Genomic DNA, 27602 nt, shown 5'->3' with positions numbered 1-27602 from the left:
AAGCAACTGTTGTTGCCATGCATGTGCTTTGTGCGCCAGGATAACTGGTGTCAGCAAGGGCATACTGAGTAGTTGAAGACATCTCTGGCTAAATGGTTAGAAGACCAATTAAAACATCAAGTCTTTATAATTGGACTATCAGAACAAGATGAGTATCTAGTGCCATTATGACTCACTCAAAACAGTTTTCCCTTCACTTGTCATTCATTTTATGATGCTTTGACGCTTTATAAAATAATGCAGTCTGTCAAGCAGCTGCAACAATTACAATTTAATTACTAGGAGCTGTAAAAATATTCTCTCATCTCACTCTGCAGTCCAGCTGAATATTCTGTGATGCATGTCATTCAAATTCATCTAGAAATATTACTGAAGCAGATTATAATTCATCCAGGACAATTTTTAAAGACTATAGTGCCACATCTGGTGCAGCTTTCATCAGCAGTTGCTTTGTACCAACACAGTCCTGCATCCACTTTGGAAAGCAAGTTAAGAAAATCTTTACCAATTAATTTAAGATGTTTTCTAGGTGTTACTCTTCATCTCCTAGAATTTGCTGGACTCTGCTACCTTGCTGCATAACTGGAGGCTCTCCTGAAACCTGAGCAGATGTAGAGGTAGTGCAGATCAGCTTAGCAACGCCAGAGAAAACCAAATAAGGAGCTCCCTGAATCTTGCGCAGTCTGATGCAAATGAAACATAAAGATACGGCAAACCGCAACAAACTGAACAAAGCAAAAGTGAACTGGGTTCAGGGTAGGATCAAGTGACCCGGTCCTGCTTACTCAATACAGAAGTTTCAGCTTCACTGACTTTATGGCATAAGATCAAGTCCTAACAGGGTATCGGTTACTACCAGGAGAATCTTTGTCCCCAAACTGTTTTGCAGGACATGCTCTGTTTTACCAATGTACAGCGTGCATCTTCATGAAGGTTTTGGAACAGCTGAAATACTGCTTTTTGACCCCAGAAACCAGAGACAGGAACTGAAACAAGGAGAAATAATAAGATGGGAGACTTTTCAACATTTATTACATTACTAAAGATGTTCTTCCCTTTGCCAAAAGTATAGCTGACGCAAGAGACATTTTGCAAATCTGGGATGATCCTAAGAGTCAATCCTGAAAGACCTTGCTCAGCCAAAACTCTTCAGGGACTACAGATGGCCTCAAATGAGACAGAACAGCAATAAAATAACAAAGAAAATGAAGAGGTTTGTGATTCTCAGAAGTTTTGCATCTCAGGGATTCCTGCAAACCACTTCGGTTTTAATCTGCAGGAGCTTCTGTCCTCTGAGGTTTGCATCAAATTTCAAGTTCAAACAGATATCAAATTCAAAGCAAAACTCAGAGCTGCCAAGTTTTTGTTCAAACTCTGTCATATGCCATAAAGTTTGATTTAAGGCCATAAAGCTTGCTTCAGTTCTCCTGCGTCTAGGTGAACTAAAAGTGTGTATCTAAATTGTAAACGAGGTGAGTCTTCCGTGATTTAAAGTCTGCTATGAAAGCTGTATGCAGCTCTAAAATAAATTAACCTGGCCTCAGCCTGTTTGGTCATATTGAATTTGTACCAGGCTCTTGCTGTTTGTAAGCCAGATCTATCTTCTACCAGAACTGGCATGCTAAGAGTACACTTCTTCGCCTTGTGAGCCATATTTAGAGATCAGCACAGATGTCTGTAGTAGCTTAATTCACTTAATTGCTGCCACAGAGGAAATGCATATAATGATGACAATATTACCTAATAATCTATGTAATGCAAGCAAAGGGATAAGCTGCATAGTAAGGAAGATGCTCTGTCATATCACATCACAAGTTCAGATTGTACCTGCAAAAAGCTGTGTTTGGTCTATGGGTGGTGAATGCTTTCTGACGGATGGGTGGAACCGAAGACACTCTGGATGCTTTAGGTGGTTGTGTTCTCATGTCTCCCTTAATAAGCAGAAGCTGGGATAACTTGTCATTTTGTGTTCCCAGCTCTATAGCCTTGCCCCAAACTGGTCCCTGTGACATAAAACATCTATACTTTGTGAGCAAATATGACTCTCTCGAAATACCAGTGTATGCCAATTACCATATGCTGCCACTGATGTAGCTATGTCCTCAGCAGCAGCAGAACTGAGAAAAAATTTTTAATGTAATTTTCCTCCCTTTTCCCTTTTTTTGAAACTGCTCTCCTTCCTTCCTTTCTTTCCACCTGTTATTTCAGTCTCTTGTTTGCATTAATCTCCCATTTTTTCTGCATTGTCCTTGTACTGACGTTTAACGATTTTGCTTCTGCTTTAGCAGCACCACCACCCATTTGTGGGCATCACCTGCTGCAAACAAATTTACAGTTTTGGAAGGCAAGATCTCTTTGAGAATGGATCCCATTTCTGTAAGAAATATTGAGAGAGCGAGTGAACAGACCAACTTCCAAACCTGAAATTTACACACTAAGCAGAGCACTTTGCCGTTATTTTTCTATACTAATAAGCTTACTAAGAAAGTACTGCTTTTCACTGATCTCTCCAGCCTATCCTTCTCAGGTCAGCCCATGCAGAAAAACTTCAGTTTTAGGTACTTTAAGATACGGATCGTGAATTGTCAAAAGCAAATGCATATGAGGAACTGAATTCACTTCTCTTCTGAGACTCTATTTAAATCTATTAAATCTCACTTCTGCTTAAATCAAGCCGATGCTCAGATTTGAGCATCATGTCTGGGCAGCCATAAAACGGCATAAGCAAGTGTGGAATTGAAACTCCTCTAGCAAAAGTAAAGAGGCCTCCCTGTCATCTCCCTTAGCGCCTGTACCTCGCGTTACAGATGCCGCCTCTGAAGCACACAGAACGATCCCTCAGGACCGCAGCCCCTTTCCCATCCAGCTCCTCTTTGGGGTCTGGCCGTACATGATGGTCCACCCGGTCAGCGGGTCATAACAGAAATGGCAGCGCTTTCTGAAACCTTCTGATATCACCTTACAATCAACTGAAATAATGTGGATTTGCTATTAAATTCTCAACAGGAAAAACAATACTTTTGATATAAATAACAGCAATCTCTTGGAATAATTTATTTGGAAAAAAGTATTATTATTTCCATGGCCTAAGGGTAAAAAAAACCAAATAAACCCTCCACTAAAGGAAAGCGCAATAAGCTTTGCTTTCAGTTCTTTGTAATACACTGCTCAGTGTTACTACTTAACATTCAGCAATAATTAAGCAGCATCTATTGCACCGTAGCTCCTCTGGTTGCAATGTTAACCTCATGGTAATCTCTATTAACACTACAGTAGCATCTTGTGCTAATGAATTAAATAACTGGTGTCAACACTGTAGCTCAGGATTAGCACAGGCAGGGGAAAACATCCAAGTTGTTAGGAGTTTGTATAAGCTTCTGCTGAGTACAGTCATTTCCAGTTGCTTTGGGGATCAATAGCAAGTACTGGCAGAGCACGTCAAGTCAATGTCAGCTCTCTGGATTAATTCTGAGCACATCATCATGAGTTATAAAGGTCAGGAAGGAATCAGTGTTAAAGTTAAACCTTTTGCAGTCCAAATTTATATCAGGGCAGATAAATAAAGTAGGTTAGAGTTTTGGAGACTTCTCCACTTTCTTTGGAACGCTACTATACCCATGACTTTGCTATGAAAGTGACAACTCTGGTCCCAATTCTTTCTTCCAGTATTCAAGACCTATCTCATAGCGGCTTCTTTAGCAGAGTTCACTTTTTGGTACAACACAAAGCAAAGTTCGGTATTACCTGGAAATGTCTAGTGGCAATATTACCCAATTAAAATCAAAACCTAACTGCTCCGATCTTCAGACACGGCTGAAGTGGACATGGGATGTCCATTGATGATGCCTGATGGAAGCTTGTTTCCTCCATCGGCCAGAGAAGAACAGACAGGGTCTGGGAGGGAATACTATGTCCCATGAACTCCCACGAACATCCCATATTCTTCATCAGTGAGAAGACATGATAAAGACCAAGTATGCCCTTCCTCGTAAAGTGATTGCCTTTGAGGAGCACACTTGAGGGATGCAAAGGAAACCATGGATGCAGAGCCAGGCCTTGGAACAGCTTTTAGACCACAAAGGGATGGCCCCCTTGGTGAAATTTTTCCTGATTCACATGCTTCAGCATTTTGTTAACACTTGTAAGAGAAAACTGCAGCTTCCCTTCAAGGTTAAAGCGCAGTATTACAGTTTTAACAGAAATAATCGACTGATTGCTTTTTAACCATACACTTGAAACTAGTAACTCTTTTGGGAGCATCTCTTACATTTATGTCATCTGTTACACTTGTTCACTGAATATTACTATGCTGGGTGGGATAAAAGAAAACCTGGGGATAAACTTTGCTCTCACTCTAGTCTGCATCAGGATTAACATGGTCAATGTCAATATAATCAGCCTGTTATTAAAGCAGCATTGGCAAACACTGAATCCTGCTGAGACTATATAAATAGGGTTTTTTTGCTTTTAACTATGCAGTGGTTGAAGAATGTCTTAGCAGCTAAGGTATTTCCTAATGATGATACATTTTCCTACAGTCATCAATTACTACAGACCCAGTGAGGTAGGTGCAACAAGCATGAGAAAAGAGATGCTATGAGCACTGATACAGCACGTTATATGACCGCAATGTTGACTGGTTGCTTGCCAGAGCAAACATAGGAAAATAAGCATAAAGGAACAAAGCAGTATAGTACTGCACACTGGGGGCAAGATTTTCTTTATTTTTAAGTTAAAATAATTAATGGCATCTAGAAATGTATAGCTTTTTTTGTCTTAATCCATCAGATACATATTACTGTAGGCTAATTCGTTCAAAGAAAATCATGACAAACTTACTTGGGAGTGGGCATGGCCAGGATGATTTTATGCAGACTAATTTCTTTTAGGGCTTTGACAAAATCCTAAAAATAATAGCCACAAGACACACTCCTCCTAAGACCCTGTATGTAAGAGGTGAAACAAAGAGCCTTACCTGCCTGGGCAGCTGTAATTAGAGCCGTGTTCCCTTCGTTGTCCTGCCAGTTCACATCAAGGTGAGGGCATTGTGCTAAGGCTATTACAATATCCACATAACCCTGGTAACAGGCAACGATAAGACCATTCTGTAAGTAAAATATAAAGGGAGAGTTAGGTTTAGCAGACTCAGGAAAGTTCACTGAGGAAGCATACTAGTCTGCTTTTTTTTTTTTTTAAAAAAAAAAAAAAAGAATGAAGAGCTAAGAAGATATCAGCATAACTAGAGATTAGCTCCAGGCACAATGTTCAGATCCAAAACACCACTTTTCATCTCTGCCCTTTGGCAAGTAACATTTGGTATTCCTCAGAAATACCTAAGAGAGTAGGTATTATATTATGCTACTTGGAAAGTAACTGTTTATAAATGGCTTATGCTTATATGACTATATAATCTAGATTCAAATGAGAATAAATCAGATTTTATTATATAATAAAATGAACCCAGCAGGTAAGGTGAACTGGACCTGATCTGAATATTAATTCTCTATAAAACAACTACTTGCTTTCTGAAGGGGAAGTGGTAGGCACGAGTCATGTTCATATTGCCTGTTGCTATCTTTAAATACTTCAGGTTTCCCATTATAACCTGACCTTTTTTTATAATCATAAATAACATAAAATTGCTTTTAGGGCTCCTGTTTGATGTGCTTTATGACAGCTGGAAGCTGTAAAACTTCCAGGAGGAAGCCAAGCCAGAAGGTAAACCTTGTAACTCAGCTTGGTACCCAGCTAGTGTTTCACTCCACAGCAGCAAACTGACAGCTTCCCTAAAATACATCAAAATACGCTTGTCATTAATTAAACGGAACTACAGTACTTAATCCTGGCTGCTCACTTGACCACTATGATTAAAACGATTATCTCCGGTCTTCAGGCTTACTCGGGCAGCCCAGCTGATCTGCGCGGGGCTGAGGGGCGTGGAGGAGGGCAGGCGCAGGTAAGTCAGGGCTCCCTGCGGTCCCTCTCCGCTGCCAACACACGACTCAGCTTTTCTGAGCTCAGCATCTGACTATGGAAAAGAATAGGGCAGAGACACAAATCTCAACCTCTCTGGTAACCCCGCCTGCCTAAAACGTGCTCACGCAGACATGCTGCAAGTTCATAACCACAGAAGACTAGCCAGAAGGAGAACCCAGGAATGAAAACTGAATGGCCCACCCTGACTCCTCCATCATTTTTCTCAGCTGCTCTTGCAATAAACACTCTTTTTATTTCTTTTCCCCATGGACACTACTGAGACAGAGCCATTTGCCAAATGACAACAGCTGCGGTTTCTGATTTATTGTCATTATAACTACTTAGTTAATATTTCAGTGTCCTCTTCCATTGTTATTCTGGATAGTCCTTTTGGTTTAGGTGGCAAACAGCTTCATTAAGAAACAGAGGCAATGCCAACTCTTTGGGATGCTCACAGGCTATGTAGAGTATTTCTCAATTACATCTTTTGATAAAATTCTTACTCTGATTTCTTTTATTCTCAATTCACTCCTGTCCTCAGTATGAAACAACACCCACCACTGCTTTATCCAGAGCATCTCCATTTCCTTGTGAAGCACTTGTAATACTTCAAACCATTCTACTGAAATTGTACAGAGGATTCTACTTAAAGAGAGAGAGAGAGATACATATGACCTGAAATAGTTCACTAAAAAGTATGTACTCTCCTGGTGCGATTGTTCAGATTAATCCAAGTTTTACTACAATGCAATCATTCTTAGCTTTAAAAAAAAATTGCGTCAGTGTCCACTTGGTAAGGCCTTGAGCATTATTTTAGTTCTTTCATAATTTCATTTTTCACCTGATGTTCAAGATATAGGTCTTTACAATTCAAAAAGCTCTGCAGATTTAAAACACCACGCAATCATTCAAAAAAACCATCGATTACTAATGATAGCAGAAAACTAAGTGTACAATAGGTTGGAGACCTAAAATTCTTGACAATAAGAAGGTAGATCTTATTGTTCACTGAAAAAATTTCTGAAGGGTGGTATTTTCAAAAAACTGTAAGAATATCTTAGAGTAGTTTTCATCTCTAATGAAAAAACTGTTTCACTGAGTATCTGAAGGATATTTTCACAATATATTTTCACAGGACATTTTTGTGTTCTAAAAGTATTTACCAGATGCTTAAAAAAAAAAAGTTCATTTTTTGCTCTCTTTAAAAGAAAAACAAACTGTAAAACAGTAAAACAGTAAAACAAACAATAACAAATAATAAACACTAGCTCCTTTTTGTGAGAGGCTTCTGCCTTACAGTATTTAGGGACTTTTGTCCTACTTTTAGCGGGTATCTCCATCAGACAGAGTGCTAAAGATATATCCAACACATGCCGGCGTTCTGATTTTAGCAGATATGAGACAGAAACAATCTCAAAATCAATCAATATCTCATTCATCATGCTGAGTTTACAAACCAGGATTACTTAGGTATCAAAATTTTCTGAAGTTTATTCTCCAAAGATGCTATCAAAGACTGCTGGCTTAAGGATAAGGAAAGGCAACAGAGAGTTGGAGCTTTCTGTGGGATTACATGATGCAGAAACACGGAAAATCATTTTTGGAAGACAGTTGCACGAATCTGAAGTGGTTCAGGTAAGCGTGTGAGAAGCTGGTACCCTGCAGAGCACGCCCAGCACTCCCTGGTTGAGAAGCAAAACAAGCAATCGCACGAGGACATAAAAACAAGTCATTTCACTGCCATGCGGTTCCCAGCACCGTCCAGGGCTGTAAAGCTGATGCAGGTGCCCTCTGGTTACCCTCACCGGTTATACCTTTCATAGGGAGGGGGCTGAGACAGGCCGCTTGCTGGGGGACTGCTTTCCTTTGCGTAACTTTTGCAAATGTATCAGATATTGAAATGAGGTGCAGGAGGCTACAGCTTTAGAATGAAAGTTGCAATAAGCCCCTGGATTCAACTGTTATTTCCCAAATCCTGGTTCAAGGATACCATGATAATTTGTGGTTTCAGGTTGCTTGGTTTTTTCCCCTTTTTTTTCTCTTTGCATCCATTTCTGGCTCTGTATTCTCCTTGTTGAAAGTTAGTACAAGCAGATCGGCCAGGACGCACAATCAATCAATCGCAACATGAGTTATTAGTCCAGAATCTTTAACTTCATATACCAATAAATACTATTATCCATAGCCATAATATATTACAAACGCTTTCAACAATCTCAATTAATAAATATAACCGACACAAAATTGCTTTCAGCAAACTGCTTTTTGAAGCAATCGGTAAAGCAGTAGCTTGTATCACAGCAGTCTGCAGGAAAATGCAGCTGTGCACTTAATGTTTTTTTAAAAGATAAAACCAAAGCAGTATAAATGAATTTTAGCTAGAAAATTCTGAACCTGAATAATTTGGTTATCCTTAGAAAAGAGATGACATTTTATCTCATTAGTGTTCTACCAAGGCATCAATTATTCTACTTCTCATATGAAGGATCATGGTGCAATTATGAAGTGGTCAGCGTATGTGGAAAAAAATATGTATTTTTTTAAATTGAATCTTACTATTATTTTGTCAGTAAGATCAATTCTCAGGCATATTCACTACATGTGAAAGCTTTAGGAGAAGGAAGATTGGTAATTCCTAAATGCATGTCCTCTCCCTAAGACTTCAACCTTTCTCCTTCAACAGCATCCTTTTCCCTCTCTTCCCTTTCATATGTCCTCAACCACCACTTATTTTAAAGCATAATAAAACCTCAAATTATTTCTATTAATATACAATAGTAATCAATTATTAGAAGGAATAGCTGTACATATGTCACAGCATGCAAGCACAGTAACCCTGCTTTTCAAGGACTGTTTTCTTAGCTAAGACCCGCTCCCTCCCGATCAGCGGCCAGGGCTGCTGCCCATCACTCTCCCAGACCAATGAAACAGAACAGGCAAAAATATCTGCCTTGACCCTCTGTGCAGAGGAGACCTTAAACATGAAACGAAATTGATGCCTTTGGACTATAAGAAAAGGGATTTCTTCGTTACAGGAGACCGTGGCTTCTCTGAGGTTTGCAACAGATCCTATTTCATTTTTCAAGTATCGCATACAGACTCTTCACAACGAGAAAGCATGAGTCATCCATCACATCAACTACATTAACATTTACTGTCGAATTTTCCACATAAGAGGGGGTTGAAATTCAGCTCAGTAACAGGGTTTTTTTCCAAGTAGAAGCCATAATACTGCCAGGTGTTGAGTGCTCTGTCTTTCCCCTGTGGAATATTTGGCATTTCACAGAGATTCCCCACAGTTTTTCTATACTATATGACATATCTTATTTCTATGTAACTAGCAGAGTTTTGAAAGAGCCCCCTTTGTTTTGAAATGACAGAGCAAAATTAACAATACTTTATTTAGAATATATGCAAAACAGTCAGTCTGGGATAAATTACTTATTTTCCATATATTCTAAGTGAAGTATAACTAATTTTCTTAATTTCATTCCAGAGTACATAAATGGACATTTCAGGCGTGGGACTACCTGAAGTTAATCAGATGTTGCAACACCTTCCTCAAGCAGTGTTTACGAATTCTAAGAGTTTCACAGTGCTCTTCTGTAATCAGACTAAAAGTATTGTATTAAAATTTCCTTCAAAAGCATAAACTTGAAATGTGCATGTTTGAAATAGAATAAAATAGTCTTGGGAAATTTTTGATTCCTTTTAAACTAATATTTCTTCATGTGTCTTTGATTTCATGCGAGACTGGAATAGTGCTGCCACTATAAAAATAAACTGCTTTGCTCAGCTGTGTTGGCTCATGACGTAACAAAGTGTCTGATTAAGTGAGGTCATGGATATCTCAGGAGATGATTTTATAAATCAGATGTTAGGACAAAATTACAGGTGTAAGGCTATTTGCACACTAGATCATTACATATAATAGAGATCACAAGAAAAACTAGAGGATCAATAATGAACTCAAGCTGAACAGCAGAGCAAATCACATACAGCATGCAATTATTTTAGCTTTTAAAAAAATCTCTTCAGGCAACTTATTTTCCACCAAGATGCTAAGAATGAAAACGGCTTATTAGAGCTTTCCACCTATTATCCCAGACAAAAATGGGTCTGGCAAAAGACTAAATTGACATTACCCATTGCTTTTTATGAGCATCATAATAAACAACTGTCCGGTTTGCTTTGCATGCATCTGTAAGTATTAATGACAATTCTGCAAGGTTGGTTTAACAGCAATGATTAAAACTGCATGCAGTTGAATTAAATGAGGTGATGATTCATTGTAATTCATAGTTATATGCAGGGACAACTATGAAAAGTATGTCTAAGTTAAAAGCATGTTACACAAGCAATATTATGAGTAATAGAAAAGAAAGAATAATAAAATATAAAGGAATAGAAAGTTGTATTTAAACTTTTTCTTGTTGATTTACAAAAATAACTCATGTTTAATATTTTCTGTTATACATAACTCACTATTATAACAGAACTATATATAACTATCACTCATTATAACATAATTCATTATTATACAAAGAAAAAAAAAATCAGATCAAGTATTTGAAAATAAATCCCCCAAAATTATTTGAGGAAAATTCTGATCTCCCCTAAAAACTCTGCACCTCTGTGAAACTTGGGTTAACAGACATTCTAAATGTACATTGTAGTAAAAAAGAGCAAAATTTAGTGCTGAGCATCACTATATTCTATATACTAATTTGAGTATAATGCACAAAACCTTCTAGTCTGCATAAAGCAATCTGAGAAACTTTCACAAATGGCTTGTAATTGGTTTAGCTGATTAGATCAACAGTGACTGAGATGAGGTAATTATTCAGGTCACCAGTCCCATGAGAAGTGGTGTTTATGTGCTACAGAAATCCATCAGGCACGTAAGCTTTAATATTATCTGGAAAAAATAATTTAGGCTGACCTTTTAGAGAAAGGGCTGCCACCGCTTAGTAACATACTAATTTTATTGGGAAAGCAACAAAAAAAAGAGCTGGGAATTTAAACAAATTTTGTCCGACTGTTGCTTGGACAAAACCCCACGTGCCTGGAGCAGGGCGAGTGGGGAGATGCTGATTTTGCCGGGGAAAGTGGGGAAAGTGCAAAGGAGTATTTGAGTAGGGATGGAGCAGCGGCATGCAAAACTCTGCCTCCTCTGCAGAGGAACACAGTAGCCTGAAGCACAATCTGGTATCCAAAAGCAAGCTTAAATGGCACTGCCTCTTGCAGTCCCTGAATACTGAAGGCACAAAATTGCCACCTTCGCTTCACAGCATTATGAACGCTCACAGATTCATTTCCCAGGCTGAATTGCGCTCCGCTAGCTAAAAACACGGGCCTGTCCATGGACATGCAGATGATAACCCACTATTTTCCCCTTCCATTTCGTGGGATATGTTCTACTTTACTTATTTCGTAAACGCCTCTTCTACCAGTCAGGCTATGTCTTTAAGTAAAGGCACAGCTTAGTATATGTATCATCTCTGCAGAAGTCCTTACTTAATCCATTCTAATCCAAATCTCTGTGATCACCTCTAAAAATAGTCCCAGGAAAGTTCATTTTACTATGCCTGCAAAAGCTTGCATTACACAACAAAGAAAACCAGGGCCACTTGTGTAATAAATCAGGCAACAAGTAAAGGTAATGAAATTAGTGTGACCTTCCTTATTTACTAACATGTGTGTTGTTTGAATCGGTTTCAGCATTACTAGTGATATAAGCAGCTGGCAGAAACCTCAGGAAGCTACTGCCAGGGGCCATAAGCGACACGCAAGGCAGATAGATAAACACATGCTGTGTAGCCAGAGATATTCCAGTGGGTGGGATATATAGAAAACAAATTGTTTTATCATATGGCAATACTGAGAGACGCTTGTGAGGGATTAACCCTTCTCTATTTTTTTTTTAATATCAAGCCACATAATAAAAGCAAATAATTCAATGGGAAATCAAAAACCCTTGAGCTGATGGGGATTTGGGGGCTGTATACTGTTCACAGGAGGCTGGAACATGTCCCCAGCTCCCGCACTGTCCGACGTCTTCTCCCAACGCCAGCCATCCAGCTGGCGCTTGACATGGCTCCCTTGACCAAAGCTGCGGGGAGAGGACGACTGAGAAGTCAGATGATTACATCTTCAACCCACGGGATGCCTGATGGGAGGAAACTGGAGCGTTACACCAGAAGTAGCAATCCTTTTTTCTCCTCATTCCTGCGGAGAGTTCTCCTCATTTTCCCCTGAGGCAAACCCCGGTTGAGACAACAAGCCGGTTGCTCAGGAGCCCGTCACCACACCCCGTCCCCCCAGGGATGCTCCAGGAGCCGCAGAAGGCGGCTCCTCTCTCACACTCTTTCACCCACCGCATCTGCTGCCATCTCTCACCCCGCACGTGCCTCCCAAAATCATGCCGTGTCCAAAGGGCTGGAGCGCTGCTGAAGTACAGAAGACATTTTTTGCCTGTATAGCCTGACCAACAGCCAACGCTTGCCGTCACCTCCTCTCCCGGCCACCGGAGAAAAGGGCCACTTTGTTCCTTGCTGTATCGCATCTTCTCGGCCAGCCCTTTCGCTGCAGGAGGAGGCCAGAAGCCGAGGGCACTCAGGATTACACCTAGCAGCGAAACAGCCCTGCAAAAAAATACGAGCTGAGGGACGCTGCGTTGACTGAGTTGCCTCAGGAGCCCTGGGCTGCGTTGCCAGCTGTTTTTGCTATAAGTCAAGATGACACTTGGTGATAAATTCTTAAAACAGTGGTAACTGGACTTGTGTTATCACATGAAAAATGTTTTATTGTTCTTTCCCCTCTGAACCTCAGCTTGAAACAAAGGCCTGACCACATGGACAAGAGCTAGTAGCAGCTACAACTAACTCAGGCATATTTTAACGTTGATGCGCTTGAGTCAGGAAATTTAATGTGATTCCATTGAAAAATATAGATATATATAAAAAAATACATATTTGCTCAGGATGTTAGCAGCTATACACATTCATGCTCCAGATCACTTTTGTTAAAATAATGTATTATTTTGCAGTGACAGCCAGTAAGACTTTATTAGGAATGTACTTATCAGTCTTAAGTTTCATCAGGTGGGAGAAATGCCTTTACTAGTGACAGCAGACTGTTGTGCAACAAAGCAATCTATAGAATGAAGACATTTTTTCGGAAAGAGAGGAAACCGGGATCATTCTTCCACAACTGAAAACAGAACTGACATTTGATACAGTCCAATCAGTCCAAAATTAAGCTTTGCAATGTATGTGAGATCTCTGGTCACAGCAGAAGTAAACAAGGTATCATTTTAGAAAAGGAATATGTAAGGAATCTTTAAGGAAATACTGTTTAATAAAAATAACACATACTTAAAATGAACTGGAAGGTCACCTAGTAGAGCTTATTGCCATTATCCATATGTTAAAAGGACATTATCTCTGGATTCAATAACGTGGGAAATCAGCCCAGGATACCATTTTCGGGGAAAGGTTCTCTGTTCTGCTTACAGGGTGCTTGACTGTAAAGGACAAAAGATACTGTGGGAAGATGGTAGGGTTAATAACACAATTTTTATCAGGTTAAATTTCATATTTTCAGTTTATTTGGACTGTCATGTTAGATACAACTACTAAGTAGTGATGATCCCTGACAAATAATGCGGCCTTACTAATCCTAGCTTTCCTGTTTGTATAGCACATACTAATCAGTGTTAATACTGTCAAATGTTAGCACTAAGTTTTGATAGTGTTGACAGTAATAACACATGATACATGGCAGCCAAATTTATACATCCCTCTTTGCTATGCCTGTTTTTTGATATCTGTGCTAGACGCGGGCCACTCTTCTCTGGCTTAAAAGTAAGGGAAGAGATATTTATAAGAAACAAGTGGGAGGTCTGACTTCAGAAAACAATGTAAATAATGTACTGAACTTTAATGGGGGGATCCTGATGCAAACCCAGAAGGCATTTCTACCACAAATCCCATGTCTGCACTTTAAGGTGCTCTAAACATGAGCAACCCAAACCATTAACTGCAGAGGGCTGGGGGAGTGTGGTGGTGCATTCATCCCCCCCTCTCCTGGGCCGCTCGTTGATCTCAGAAATCCCGGTGAAACCTCGGCCGTGGGGCACTGATCCTGGCGGCTGAGCCCTCCTCGGCCGTACCAGAAGCTCTGCATGGCTGAGGCCGGGAACGTGCTCCCACTGCCTGGCCCAGGTGCCACCTTATCTGAGTCGTAGCTCAAGGGGAACAACACTGAAACCTTGACAAATTTTTTAGTAATTACCAGCTGGGATTGTGGCCAGGATGGAAATTTAAGGATGACTAAAGCCATCATCTTGCGAATCTATAAACGGTGGTCCTGAGTGAGACCCTTTGAGCTCCCCGGGACCAGCATCTCCCTCTGAGTGGGACACACCTCGGAGTTTGCAACATCTTGAGCCGGCAATATTCGGAGGCCTGTCATCCGACGGGACCTGGGCTGAAGCTCTTCACTTCTCGAGGCTCAACCCTCGCCCGTTGAGAAATGCCGAGACATTTTATGTGAATATTTCTTCACCGAACTCGAGGGGAATTTTTAACAGGTACCTTTTGTACATTTTTATATATATATTTCTGCCTGTGTGTGAACTAATAGTAAGCATAATCTGCAATTAAGTCGTGATTGTAGTAGACTCTACTAAAACTTACTTTGTAAATATGAAATTAGTTAATGATTAAGTGCTGCTAAAGTTTGTTAATGATTAGTTAATGATTAAGTGCTGCTAAAACTGTGAATGAACCCTGGACTGCTGCTAAACACATATAATCCCTAAGATATAAACCCTTAGACATAACATGATTTTTCTTTATATGTTTCATCCGTGTAGTAAATAATAGAGTGGACCTTGCCACTGGACTCCATTAAATTGCACCTTTATAAATCTCTATTAAAATGACTTTCTGCTAATACCTTTGGGCAGCATCTAAATCACTCATTCGCGACAGGGAGGCAATGTAACAGACTCCCACCGACATCAAGATCCTGCCCCAGCAAACAGTGAGCTGATTTTAATTTCATTTCTTTGTCTTTCACTGGCTTGCTCTGCAACATTTAGCAAGGCTTCCAAGGGCTGTAAACCATCCTGTGAACAAGGATAATGTATTTCCGGATCCTTAAATGAACAGCACATTATTAAGCTTTGCTTGGAACAGGTGTTTCCAGCTAGCGATAGATTTAAAACAGCGAAGTGCTGACTGCTCCCTCCTGTGAATGTGTGAGGCTGGAGCTCCTGCTGCTCCAGCCGATTGCTATACAAAGCTGCAGTGGCTTTAGGAACCACGGAAAGAAATGAGTTTGTAATAAGGCTCAAACTATACCTTTTGTGGAAATAATTATATGGAAAACATTTTGGAGAATCTCTTGATTGCCAAATTACTTCAAAATCCGATGTTACAATAATAGTCTTTCTATCAATTATATCATTGAAGCATAATTTTTTTTTTTCAGAAAGGCAAAACCCCTAAGAGCTAAATGAAATGACAAAGGTGGATCATCTAACAGCATAACCCAAACGTGATGTATTTTCAGTCCAGTGCACTCTCTCACCATATAAGACCTTTAGCGATGTTCAGAAACCAGTTTAGATCTGAACTCCAAGTCCTGGGCCTTAGAAACACTCCAGTTCATTTCTCTCCTGGTCTCTAAATATATACCTATATTCACACACATTTAACATAAAAAGGGAGAGTTTGCAGCATTTTAAAAACGTATTTTGTAGTGCATTCAGAAGCCATGTGAAATGTATTTTGTGCACTGACAATACTCTGTCAAAAGTACTTCCTTTGGCTTTAAGACGTGTCATTCCACTCCTCTCTATGTGTTTAACAGATACATTCTCCCATTCTCCTTTCTGTTATGTTCTGTCAGACACAGGCTGACTGTAACTTACATCTGTTGCAAGAAGATAAACACAGTGTTTGAATGCACAGTTTTTTCAAGAGACCTCTCCAAAAGTAATGATTCACAAAATCTTTGTAAACAATAAATTTCAGTTTGACACTTGCTGAGAGATAAATGCACAACCTTCTACTCCCTCATAATCTATCATTGTATCTAATCTGTCTCTTCTATAAACAACATTTTAAAGGCGCCAGCACATTTTCACTGTGGAGTTCTCTGAAGGGACTCGGCCAGTGATGAGCTTGCAAGCACCCTCTTGTGGCAATGAACTCCTGCAGTTACATTAGGAAAGACCTTCCCAAGAAGTTTCAGTTCCTTTCTTCCAACTTCCGTAAATTCATTTTGCTTGTGTTTTTCTGAGCCTCCCGGTCGTGGAATCACAGCAGACCCAAACCTTGTAAAGAAAGAGCCCAAGAAGAGGTCTGTCCATCAGTGGCTCATCTGCCACTGGAAAAAAGAAAAATCTCTCTCCTCAAAAGGAAAGCAACTTGATGAAGAAAAAACCTGTCAGGGTGAAAGCTCTTCCTTGCAGAGGCCCTATACTCACCAAGAAGAGCAACTGCATACTCCTCTTGGGACACCAAGATGGGGGACTGCCTGCACACTACACCCAACGCTGCACAGTACCACACACAACACTGCACAGTACCACACAGAAAAGTACCAGCCTATTTCCTCACCCTTTGATCTAAAGAAGCCGTAAGAGCAATAAAAGCCCAGTCTCCATCTTAGTCTGCCATTTGACAGTAAGTTTCATAATGATATCAATGGATAAGTAACTCCCTCATTGTCTCTTCTTCCCAACCTCCCCTGTGCTCTGGCTTTTGAACGTCATTGGTTCCTTTTCTATAACACTTCCAATAATAACCGTCCTTATCGATCTTGGATCTTCTAATAATAAGCCTTACTGATCCTGGAACTGACCTGAATGGACCAGGAAACTGCAGTAAACTTTCTCCGCCAGTGAAAACTAAGAGAGGGAAGAAGACCAGCTGCCCTTGCATAGCAGAAGGGCAAGTGATTCTCAGATGACAGAAATGTATTAGTATTTAGCCTACAGGATTCACCTTACATACTTCACTCTAGATGTGTTATCACATAGCAACAATCAGGATCCTCTTTTCAACCAAGAGGTAACATGGTAATAACAATCAGTAGTTGTTGTTCATGAAAACGCAAGCTAAATACTGATATTCAGGAAGAAATGTATGCTGAAATATTATTGGTAGACATGAAGAAGATTCTCCAGCTGGTCAGGTGTTATCCCACTGATGAGATCTCATAGCTTGTCTCTTCAGATTATCATCAACCAGTGCAAGTAGCAATGATTCTTCAGATGTTAAAGCATCCAGGTTCTTGAAAGCCCTTATTACGCTTTCCACAACGAAAGTTTCCTTTACCTAGGATATGCACCTGGTTTTACCTAGACTGGCTTTCATCTCAGTGGTGCCCCTTCCTGTTTTTCCCCCAGCTCCAACAAAGCAAAAGATTTCTTCGATTTCTTCTTAGAAAACAAATAAACTTTTTAAGCAATAGACGCATCTGTGGTGAATTGATGGGAGGTGTCTATTTTTCACGCAGAGTCCTAAAGTGGATTTTGGTATGCATGGATTAGTGTCAACCCTCGTGATCCTAAAGGGTTGCAATCCTGTAATCCCACAGCTCCACGCAATGCAGCTATTGTGGAATATCACAGATGACCATGCTGGAGGCCAAAAACTGGATTTTTATAAGTATTACTCCTTGGATTTAGGCTTGTGAAACTTGGAAGAAAGTGCTATGGTTCCTGACTTCGTAAGAACTCTCTCACTCTTTCCAACCTATGCGCTGCTAATTACTGGCGCTCCAGAAATTGCACTGAAAAGTGGGTCTCCACAAAGAGCGATGAGGCACCAATAACTGTAACTGTTTAAACACTGCCTTGGTAAATTCACACTTTCTGAATACTGGAGGTTTTCAGTTCTGGGTGAAAACATTATCTTCAAACAAAGTATGCAATTTTCAAGTAATGCATAGTGAACTAGCATTGCTAATACTAAGAATATAAATTTTATGCCCAAGTTCCTCATGTTTTAATTGTTTAACTGTTAGAAGCACTGATGACTATGATCACATTTTAAATTACAGCAGAACATGTGGATTATGTTTCAGACAGACTTTTCTATTTTTTACGTAAACCATCTTTGGTCCAGGGCAAAGAGGGTTGCGCTCTTGTGACTTACACCTACGAGTACTGACGACTCCGTAATGTTCATGGCTGGTTAGAGGGCAAGAACTAACTCCTGCTATAAAAACCATCAAACTACAGTTCTATTTTAGGAATAAAGTAACAACTGATAGGCTGCATACAGACACTGGAGAGGAAATCCAGCGTGCCTCAGACTTCCCATTAAGGAACGGTTCCTTCCTGCAGGGTTAGCATCACCCTGTGAAAAGTGCATCTGTTTTAACAAAAGACAGAATTACTTTTTTGAAAGATCAGAGAACAGCACTTGGCTGGATCAAGAACACTGCTGCTACTAGCAAGTAGTCTCACATGAATTTAGCGCTGTATTTAGGGAATGGGCTCATTTAGGGAACGGGCTTATCTGCAGGAGGCTCAGCCTGATTTTTTGTTTGGGAAAACACACAATGTGCCATGAATTAATCTGTTCAGAGGGGACCCTTTTTCCTCTGGTAGCTTACTATTTTTTGTAGATTCAACTTTTTAAAAATCCTGAAGAAGATATTTCTAAAGCAGCTTTTTTTTTTTTAAGTGTGCATTCCCATCTTAGATTTCTCTCTTTTATTATCTCAGTTAGCTAAATAAGGATTTATCATCCACTGCAGCTGTAGCAGGTATCAGTGTACGAGCAGACAGTTCGGCAAAGGTGAAAATCATATTTAGAATATCCAAGCGAGAGACAGCAGCATCACCATCGTATCTGTCTCAATTACAGGACTGCAGTTTAAGTTTAATAAGCAAACGCAGCACACACTCGTAATGCCATTACCTCGTGGCAAGAGCTGAGTGAGGCTCTACCTGCTGTTGGTGCAGTCTTTCCTCTTATATGGAGCCTGTGCCCACCCTGTTTATCTCAGCTGAGTGTCTAGCTCCATGCAATAAAGGCAGGAAGGCATCTTCTGCCTCTTTGTTTGGATCTAAGAATCTCATCTTCCGATGAATACACCCCGTCCATCTAAATAACAAAGAAACGTAGGGAGGGATTGAACATTAATATATTGTTGAATTTGAAGTAAAGAAGATAGAATTAAATATCTGAAAAAAAGAGGGAGGAGTAATTTCACATTTATATCCAAATGTCTGGAATTACTAGAGATGACCTGCCTTTTTAAAAAAGTGCTAACTCATTAAAACAACATATATGCACTTTATAGATCAGTTTCATTCAAACAATCCGGTAACTGTTCTTCTTCCACCTCATAAAATTTGATAATATTTAGGTAAACTGCAAAACAGCTTCTCTTGAGTCAGGACTCCAGGAATTCATATAAGCAATCTACTTTTTAATTTAAGGACCTGTATCTATGAGAGAAATAGTAGACATTCAAAACAGTTTTCGTAACAAAAGAACACCTTTTGCTGAAAAGAAACATGCTACAAAAAAGCAGTATCAAAGACATCTGATGGAGGTTTTTCAGAACTGTTTGCAGTGAGCTTGACATGTCTCCGTGCCCCACAGCAGCCAAAGAATTACAAGTCTGGCAGAGAGTCTTTTGGTACTTCAGGACATTGCTTGACTGCAGGATGGCATTTTTGTTGATAGAAGCTCACTAAAGAGAGCGGTATCTGAACATACTGAGGGACCTTTGAATGATGCTCCAGGCCTCTGGAGAAAAAAAAAACATATCTAGTTTATAGGGAATTTTCAATGTACAGTTGGAAACTACAGCCTAAAAAAAACGGATTTTTTTGCTTAACTGGCTGCAAGCCATACAGCGTATAAAAGAAAATAAACATGTTCTTATGCCCAAGACTCATCACAAAAGCTCTCTAATCTCTCCAGCTGAAGATTTGTAAATAAATACCTTTATATAAAATAAAAGGATACAGAAAAATATTAGCTACCTGACACATTCCATCTCAGTTTGTGGCAGCTACTACTGTTCACAAGAAGACTACATTCTATTGCATTCAGTGTTGGCCAAACATCATAGCAATTATTGGACCAACAATTTCACATAACTAAGCATTTAGCCACAGCCATATTATTCATGTCTTGAAAAAATTAGGAATTGGCAAATGGGCCTGCACATCCATCAGCTGTCTGTGTTGCTTTCCAGGATTTTCTGTTTTTCTGTTATAGGAGGATACTTCCCATCAGCTCAGTACAACATTCAGCCACACAAGCTGTCACGGCTGATCTGTTGCTATTAGAGAGCTCCATCTAAGCAAAAAGGTTGGCAAGCTCAGAAAACTGGAAATGTACTTCTACTAAAAGTATAAACAAAGGTACACCACAGTTGCAGAGATTTCTGTGTGCTAAATGAGGGCCTTTGGTTGAAATAGACTTGGTTGCTTAGAGACTCTTGGCCATTAAAATAGTATAGACATGACCTGTGAACACAATTTTCTTCATTTTTGTGGTGCCCAACTCCAAAGCACTGGAATTTGCTAAGAGATGGGAGCAAAGAAACACATTTACCATGAAGAAATATTGCAAAGAAGATTCCATTAATATTTGTGCAATTTTTCTATTTCATAATGATGAAGAGCATGATAGAGAAGGAAACTCTCCAACCATTGGATAAGCATAGGGTGGTTAGCAGTAAACAGGAATAATGAGAATAAAAAGCTAGGATGAAGAAGTATTTCTGCATTTAAAAGGAAGATAGTATATGTTGGTGTAACTAAATATTCCATCATAGATTTGGCATTTTGTTATTAGCAACGTATGGCATTCTTAACGTAAATTTTCAGCTATGCAGCCTTATTACCTACATTACACTGAACAAAAAAAATTACATTTCCACACCATAAATGAATTACAGTCATTTTTATAACAGTTCTTGTTCATTTAACGGTCACTCACAGGCCACACTTGTGGACAAATCAAGCAGTTTTGCAGGACCCTGAGGCACAACCAGAAGACTGGCATTTTTAGAGTTGATTGATGATTAAATATACCCAACCACGATCAAGATGCTAAATGGTGAATATTTCATCTACAGCTTTTTGCCATTTGGCTTCTTTTTGTTTCATCACAACTGAGTATGTGGAGCACTTAGCTGTCCTCCTTCAGCAACAGACCCTTTTGAGCATCCTTAAATGCATCTGTGCACAGTCCAAGAACAGTAAACCTCAGCAGCATTAAACCTCCCAGCTCCACACAGAGCTCCCCACAGAGCGGAGCTGACGCTCAAAACCAGCAGCACAAAACGTTGCCAAAGCTTGCTCTTCTGTTGCTCTGTGGACGGACATAGGACTCGGGAGCAACAAACCCTGTCCTTCATTTCCACCAAATCTACACAGGTGCTGTTTCTTCAGCCATGATCTCTAGAAACAAATGCACTGAGGTCTGTACTTTCTGTTCTGCATTTTTTTAATTCCTCTACTGTGCATTTTATCATCCAGTGCTGAATATCTCATTTCCTAGGACTGACTCTCCCGCCTCGTTCTTTTGCCAAAGAAATGTACAACTAACGCTTTCAGTTCTGAAAAGGTAAGAAGAGATGTGCTAACTATGTAGACTTCAGAGTCCTTCATTTCACAAAGAACTTTCCGCTCGCTACAGAAGTCCCCCAGACTGTGCCCAACTCTACCAAATGAAAGCCAAAAACCCCTTCTATGCCTCAGGAAGGGTGTACAGGTCAGGTGAAATTGCGTCAGCTACACAACGGCAGTGACTCATCCAGGAGCAGTAAACTGAAGGAGATGTGTACCTTAATGATTTCAAAGAAAACCCTTTTCAGGTTATGATACTTTCTATTTTTGAGTCAGGTTCTCCCCCCTCCTTAAAAAAGTGTGTGCTAACTCATCCTACTCAGCTGGATATGAGAAAGCACAGGGAGGAAATATCAAGGTCTTGCCTCTATTGGAAGACTGACAACTTATAATTTCCTTCTCTTTTTTAAGCTCGTGTACAAGGAAAATAGCTTTTACACATAGATTTGAAAATTACTGATTTAATAGCCTTTTACTTTCCATATCTTCATTCATTCATATTAAATTGTTTGTGGCAGGAGGAACCTCATCAGTACATACCTTTCTATGTCAGATACCTCTGGCCTAAATATTTATTTGCTTACAGACAAAAACTCCGGTAAGCTTAGAGAGATTTAAAATCTTTTCAGAGAATATATAATCAATTTTCTAAGTAATTTCTGGTTCCCCTATCACTTCTACTACAATTTTCATCACTCTTGAAATGCCTTGATCTGGAGTTACGCTGTGAAGCTGCCAGTTTCCACTGGCTTTTATTTTTAATTCAATAGAAATTAAGGTGACTTAGGTCTATGCAGAAAAGCTGCAGCGTAGTAAAAACAACAGGAAGGTTTGTTAAGATCTTCCTTCACTTGCACCGATGAGAAAGGCAAAAATTTACAACAGTGAAATGAAATGGAACCCAGAAACTATGAACAAGTATTGTCACCATCCACTTAACAGTTCATCAGGCAAAGCATCTTTCTCACGATCTCAGAAGATACTGGGGATTTTTCTTTTCTTTTCTTTTCTTTTTCTTTTCTTTTTCTTTTCTTTTCTTTTCTTTTCTTTTTTTTGCTACACAGTTACTGTCTAGGTCTAATAGGGTGACTGATCCGCGGACCCAGCACAAGAGGGTAGGAGTTTCTACTGGTCTAGCAACAAGTACTAAAACTCCAAAGGAAGATGACAGTATTTTTTGATGACAGCTGATAGCTAGGGGATTTCATAGCTTTAATGACAGCAGAAAAGAGAGTGCTAGACCTGAGATACGAGACACACTGGCGAACAGCATCACCTTAATTATTTTTTTCTTATTTCAATTCAGATCCTTGGAGGACGATCTGTTCACTGTACGTTTGTGATCTGTGAAATGCACGATAACAATCACATACCTGCACACCAAAATGCTGCAGCTCCACCCGCACCCATCTGTGAATGGAGCCTCTGCTCATAAATCAACTGCACTGACTGTAATAAGCATAAACTAGGTCAAGCTAAAAATGTCCATGGAAAGTTAAAATGACAGTAGTAAGTGAAAAGTGTTTCACAATCTTGCGTCTTGGAGAAAAATAATTTGGGTGACAAATTTTAAAAGAAAGGCTGACATTTATTCACCATGTCTCTCTCTTTTCATTTCTTTCTTTTTGTCCTGGGATGTTTATATTGCTTACTGCTTCTAAAATGTCTCACATGAGTGTTAAGTATTTCAATGTTTGCTTCGCGTCATATCACTAACAGGATGATTGGGAGGTAATGTACGGTGGGAAAGGACTGCGGTATTTCCTTATATTTTTAAAATTCAAAAGCAACTTTTTCAAAGTCTTCAGGCAACTATATTTACTGCAACAGGTGTAATTTGATGAGGCAGCTCTTGCCCGTCAGATTTAATTATCTTGCTTTTGCAAGGAGTTTTCCGCATATGTGTAACGGATCCAATACACTTCATGGGAACTTGTGCGGAGATAAGCATTGTAAATGCACTGAGACATCTGAACTCAGTAAACTCCATACATGCTATTTTAATTCAAGTAAGGTACTAACAAGATTATCATGTATCTAGTACTCAGTTCAGGTTCCTGTTCCACAGGCAGTTCTGCTCATGAGTATTTTCACGCACGGGCATCCCTGTTGCATCCTCACGAGAGGAAGAATTTTCCGGGCTGGGAAATGCCCACAGCCCGCACAGCAGCAGAGCAGTAAAACAAAACAAAGCACAACCACCAAGAGCCTCCTTTCCATACATGATAAATAGGTGGCAAGGAAGATTCAGTCCCACCCTTCGTAAATGGTGGCAGGATGCAGCCCGGCGTGGACTCCGTCCCGCTGGCTGGCGCTGGCAGGAGGCTAACGGGGGACCCCAGAGCCGCCCCAGCCTTTCCCCACAGCCACCCCTTGCAGGCTGCGGGACAGCCTCTGCCTGGGGGATGGCACTGATTTTCTGTCCCTGGGGTACGAGGAAGAGGCTTTTCACTCCGTTCCCAGGGACCTTGAAATTAAGTGTTTTCTTCCCCTGTCACCCATGAAATGGCAAAGGTTTTCACTCCCTCCTCAAACCACCAGCCGGGTTGCCCTCCAGGAGTGACGTGGGGTTTATCCCGGGCTGGCGTTTCCGCGCGGGGAGCCCTGCTGAAGCAGCGCCGCAGAGCAGCCTCTCTGAGGCCATCACGCTGCCCGGTCTCCCATGCGGACAGGACTCGCCCATCAGAGTGGTGACATGTTAGGGAAAATAACCTGTTGCTTCCCAGCCAAAGGTCTCCTCTGGCTGCCAGGCATCTAGGCATTTACTATGCAGTGCAGCTTGTCTCAGTGTAACCAGAAAACTCTTCTACTGTGTTTGCATTTTTTACCAGCTCAGAAGGGCTCTGTAAGTCTAAACACTAAGGCTTCATTAATATTTGTGGTATTTCGTTTTCCAAAACCAGCCAATATTTGTTATTCTATACTCTTTGTCTAACAAGCTATTGCTATTTCATGCTCTTTGTAGAAAATCTTTCTCTGTAGAAAGAAAAATATTTTAAATTAACTCCTTTATGGACCTGAGCTTTGACTCTGCCTTCTCTTGAAACCTTTATCAAACCCACGTGACACTTCCAGATATGCAGAAGTACCGTACTGCCTTCCAAAGAAAGACTTCCCTTTCCTTTCATCCACACCTAAAGACACTTTTATGAATACATGGCTACCCTTCCCATGTTTCCCAATCAAAAGGTAAACAGGTGTGCCGAGCCTTTTTCCTATAAGCTACAAATAGCAAGATACCTAGGTTTTGTAAAAAAACCAAACCAAACCAAATACCCCCTGAAAGGCTGCTTTTATGAACAGATTAAATATGTCCAGTTATCTGCCACTTTTCCATTCCAGAAAACTAACAGTGGCTTATGTGTAAGCCCCCCCCCAGCAGTAATAGAAACAAAACTTCTAAACTTCCCTGAGGGCCCAATTCTGAGCTGTGGTGGCTGCTGGCAGCGTCTCTCGTCGTCAGCAGTCGGTCTGTCTACACACAGGCTGTCCCAAAGACGGGGCTTCACGTACCAAAAGCAAAGAGGCAAAAGACCAAGAAAAAACCCCACGCATGTGAGAGGGTGTTACAGGATCAGGCTCAAAACGTTATACATCCGAAACGTGCAAAGCAACAAAAGCCCGACCGTGAGTCACTCCCATTTTGCATCAGCTTGCTTTCAAATTGCTCCCCGTGGAATTTAACAGACATAATAGAAAATAATAGAATTGAAAAATGGGAACTATTTCCACATTGTGGGTTTTTCCCACAGTGGATACAATTTGAATTGCTGATTCACTGCCAGATGTGCAACCACAGCCTCTGTGACAGCCATCTCTTCCTACGGTACTCAATTTCTTATTGTGACAGACGGCTATGCTACAGGATTATATTTAGCCCAGGTTGGAGGGTTTCTGGTTTTGTTTTTAATGAAAGAACCCTTAGAAAGGGGTAAATTCAAACCTATGTGGCATAACATTTTAAATGATTTAAAAGGGTAACCTTCTGAGAGAAGCTTTATTTATGAAAACATTAAAGGTGAACTCCTGTCTCCAGCAAAGCCTGTGGGAGTTCTTCCTTGCTTTCACATCCTCCAGAGATTTTCTTTTCTACTTAAAAAATCTACCAGCAATTTTTAGCAAGTGGCCTTTGTACAACTCTACCTCAGTCACAAAAGTTAAACCTAATTCCACAGTGCAATGACAGATGATATAGGAAGAATATGCAGAAAAATTGTTAGCAGGCAATATACTGTTTATGTCAATTGCTAAAAAACTACACAGAACAGAATAACTTGTATAAACCAAGTACAAGAACTGGTAAAGGTACTGAAATTAATGACAAAAACACCAATTTGGGAAAAACTGGAGTGTCATATAATCTATGTCACCCTACCTGAAAGCTATCTTGTCATACCTGAAATAAGTATACAGCATGTGCAAATAGGTATTATACCAATTTTAGTATCGGCATAGGTAATGATTTCCAAAACCGTAACACAACAAATTATGCTAGTTTGGGCACTTTGAATTGAAAAGCCTAAAGAAAAATGATGAATTAGGAGAACCACTTAGGATTCAGGAAAAAAACCGGTCCCAGCTCTGGCTGTGCGGACACCATTGGTCCACTCCAGAGAGGAGGAACTCTGAGCAGGGCGGACGAGAGCGGAGCCGCACACGTGCTCTCGTGCCAGAGGCGGTTTCCTCTGGCAATGCACGCACAGCCCGTGCTCACCTGCGGGGATTTTCTGCAAGTAAAAGGCTGCAGACACTTTCCAAATCAATCCTTATTTCAAAATTAACAGTGAATTTTAGTCGGTGATCATGTATCACTTTTCTTTAGAGGAAGAAAAACATGTTTTAATGAAATATAATTTAAAATAAACCTGATGCACATTAGGCTCATCTGGCACGAAGCAACCAACACCTGTAAAGTCATAAAAGAGTTACTACTCAGTCTCACTATCATTCTCCTCCGTGAAGATGAAGTACTACCAACACATAACAGTATCACAATAAATCACCTGATTTTTGTTGGTCTCTGTTGCACAGTAATTGTTACCGAAATGTATAATGGGGCTTTGGTTTTTTGATCCTTCAGTCTATCTCTTTTTGAGTAGTAGAAGAGATTTTAAACGTAGTATTACCTGCTGAAACGTCTGGATAGATCCAAATAGATATTTTGATTACTTGTACTCCTTGTTCAACATTTGTTAGGATTTATTTTCATAGTTTATATTCTTCCCAAGCACACACAGAAGACCATGTGACTAAAATTAATATGATGACAAGTGGTTCCTGTGCCGCACGCAAAAGTGAATGTTAATACATATTTCAAAATGCTTTTTGAAATGTCCCCTAAAACCCAGTGACAAGCCAGACTGAGTGAAAAACAAGCAAATCTCACATCTCTGAAAAGGCCACTACCCGATGAGGGGCTGGCTGTCCCCACCCCTGCCTTTCCACCCCCAGTGCTGACCCTGGTCCTCCAAGGGCCACGGCCCACACCACCGCTTCCAGCGCTAGCAGGACCAAAGGACGTGAAGGGAACTCTTGATGATGCTGAAAGACGTGGCACTGGGGACCTGCTGTCCCTCGCAGCTGGCACCTGAATCCACCGCTCCTGTGGTGCTTCTTAGCAGAGAGCTCTGAACTCAGTGCCTGAGACGGGAACGTTTATTCTTTCTTCCTCAGAGTCCCTGCCTCGAGACCTAAAGCCTTGATAGATGAGGTACAGATGATGCCTTACTGGTACTTAGCTTGGAGCTGAAGAATTCGGAATTTTGGGGCTTTTGGACCCGCTTCCTTTCCCAGCGTACTTGAAGCACGGTAGCTCCTACAGGCTACTGAAACTCAACAGGACCATTTTTTCCAAGTGATCAGATGCTTTTTAGCGGTGCTGTCTGTTTCAACTTCCATTTTCTTCCTGAGAAACAGTGTTGGCATGCACTTTGTTTCAGGTCAGGCATGAGGCCTGAAAAGCGATTTCTACAGAGAGTAGTATCCTAATTCAAGAAGCACTCCTTACCCA

At 40.4% G+C, this 27602-nt stretch overlaps 2 protein-coding genes across 2 annotated transcripts in view; one reads left to right on the top strand and one right to left on the bottom strand.

Moving 5' to 3' along the window:
- Window positions 1-27602, top strand: part of DAP (death associated protein) — a 305538-nt gene that overhangs the window by 87998 nt on the left and 189938 nt on the right. The window lies entirely within an intron of this gene.
- The window catches only part of ANKRD33B (ankyrin repeat domain 33B), a 45720-nt gene that overhangs the window by 8514 nt on the left and 9604 nt on the right, over window positions 1-27602 (bottom strand). Inside the window, exon 2 of the mRNA XM_075140693.1 lies at window positions 4976-5105. Coding sequence (XP_074996794.1) covers window positions 4976-5105 — 130 coding nt within the window. The remainder of the gene's footprint in view (window positions 1-4975; window positions 5106-27602) is intronic.

This window comes from Calonectris borealis, chromosome 2, assembly GCF_964195595.1.
Source record: "Calonectris borealis chromosome 2, bCalBor7.hap1.2, whole genome shotgun sequence".
Lineage (NCBI taxonomy): Eukaryota > Metazoa > Chordata > Aves > Procellariiformes > Procellariidae > Calonectris > Calonectris borealis.
Note: the sequence above shows the minus strand (reverse complement) of the source record. Positions and strands in the feature narration are given on the sequence as shown.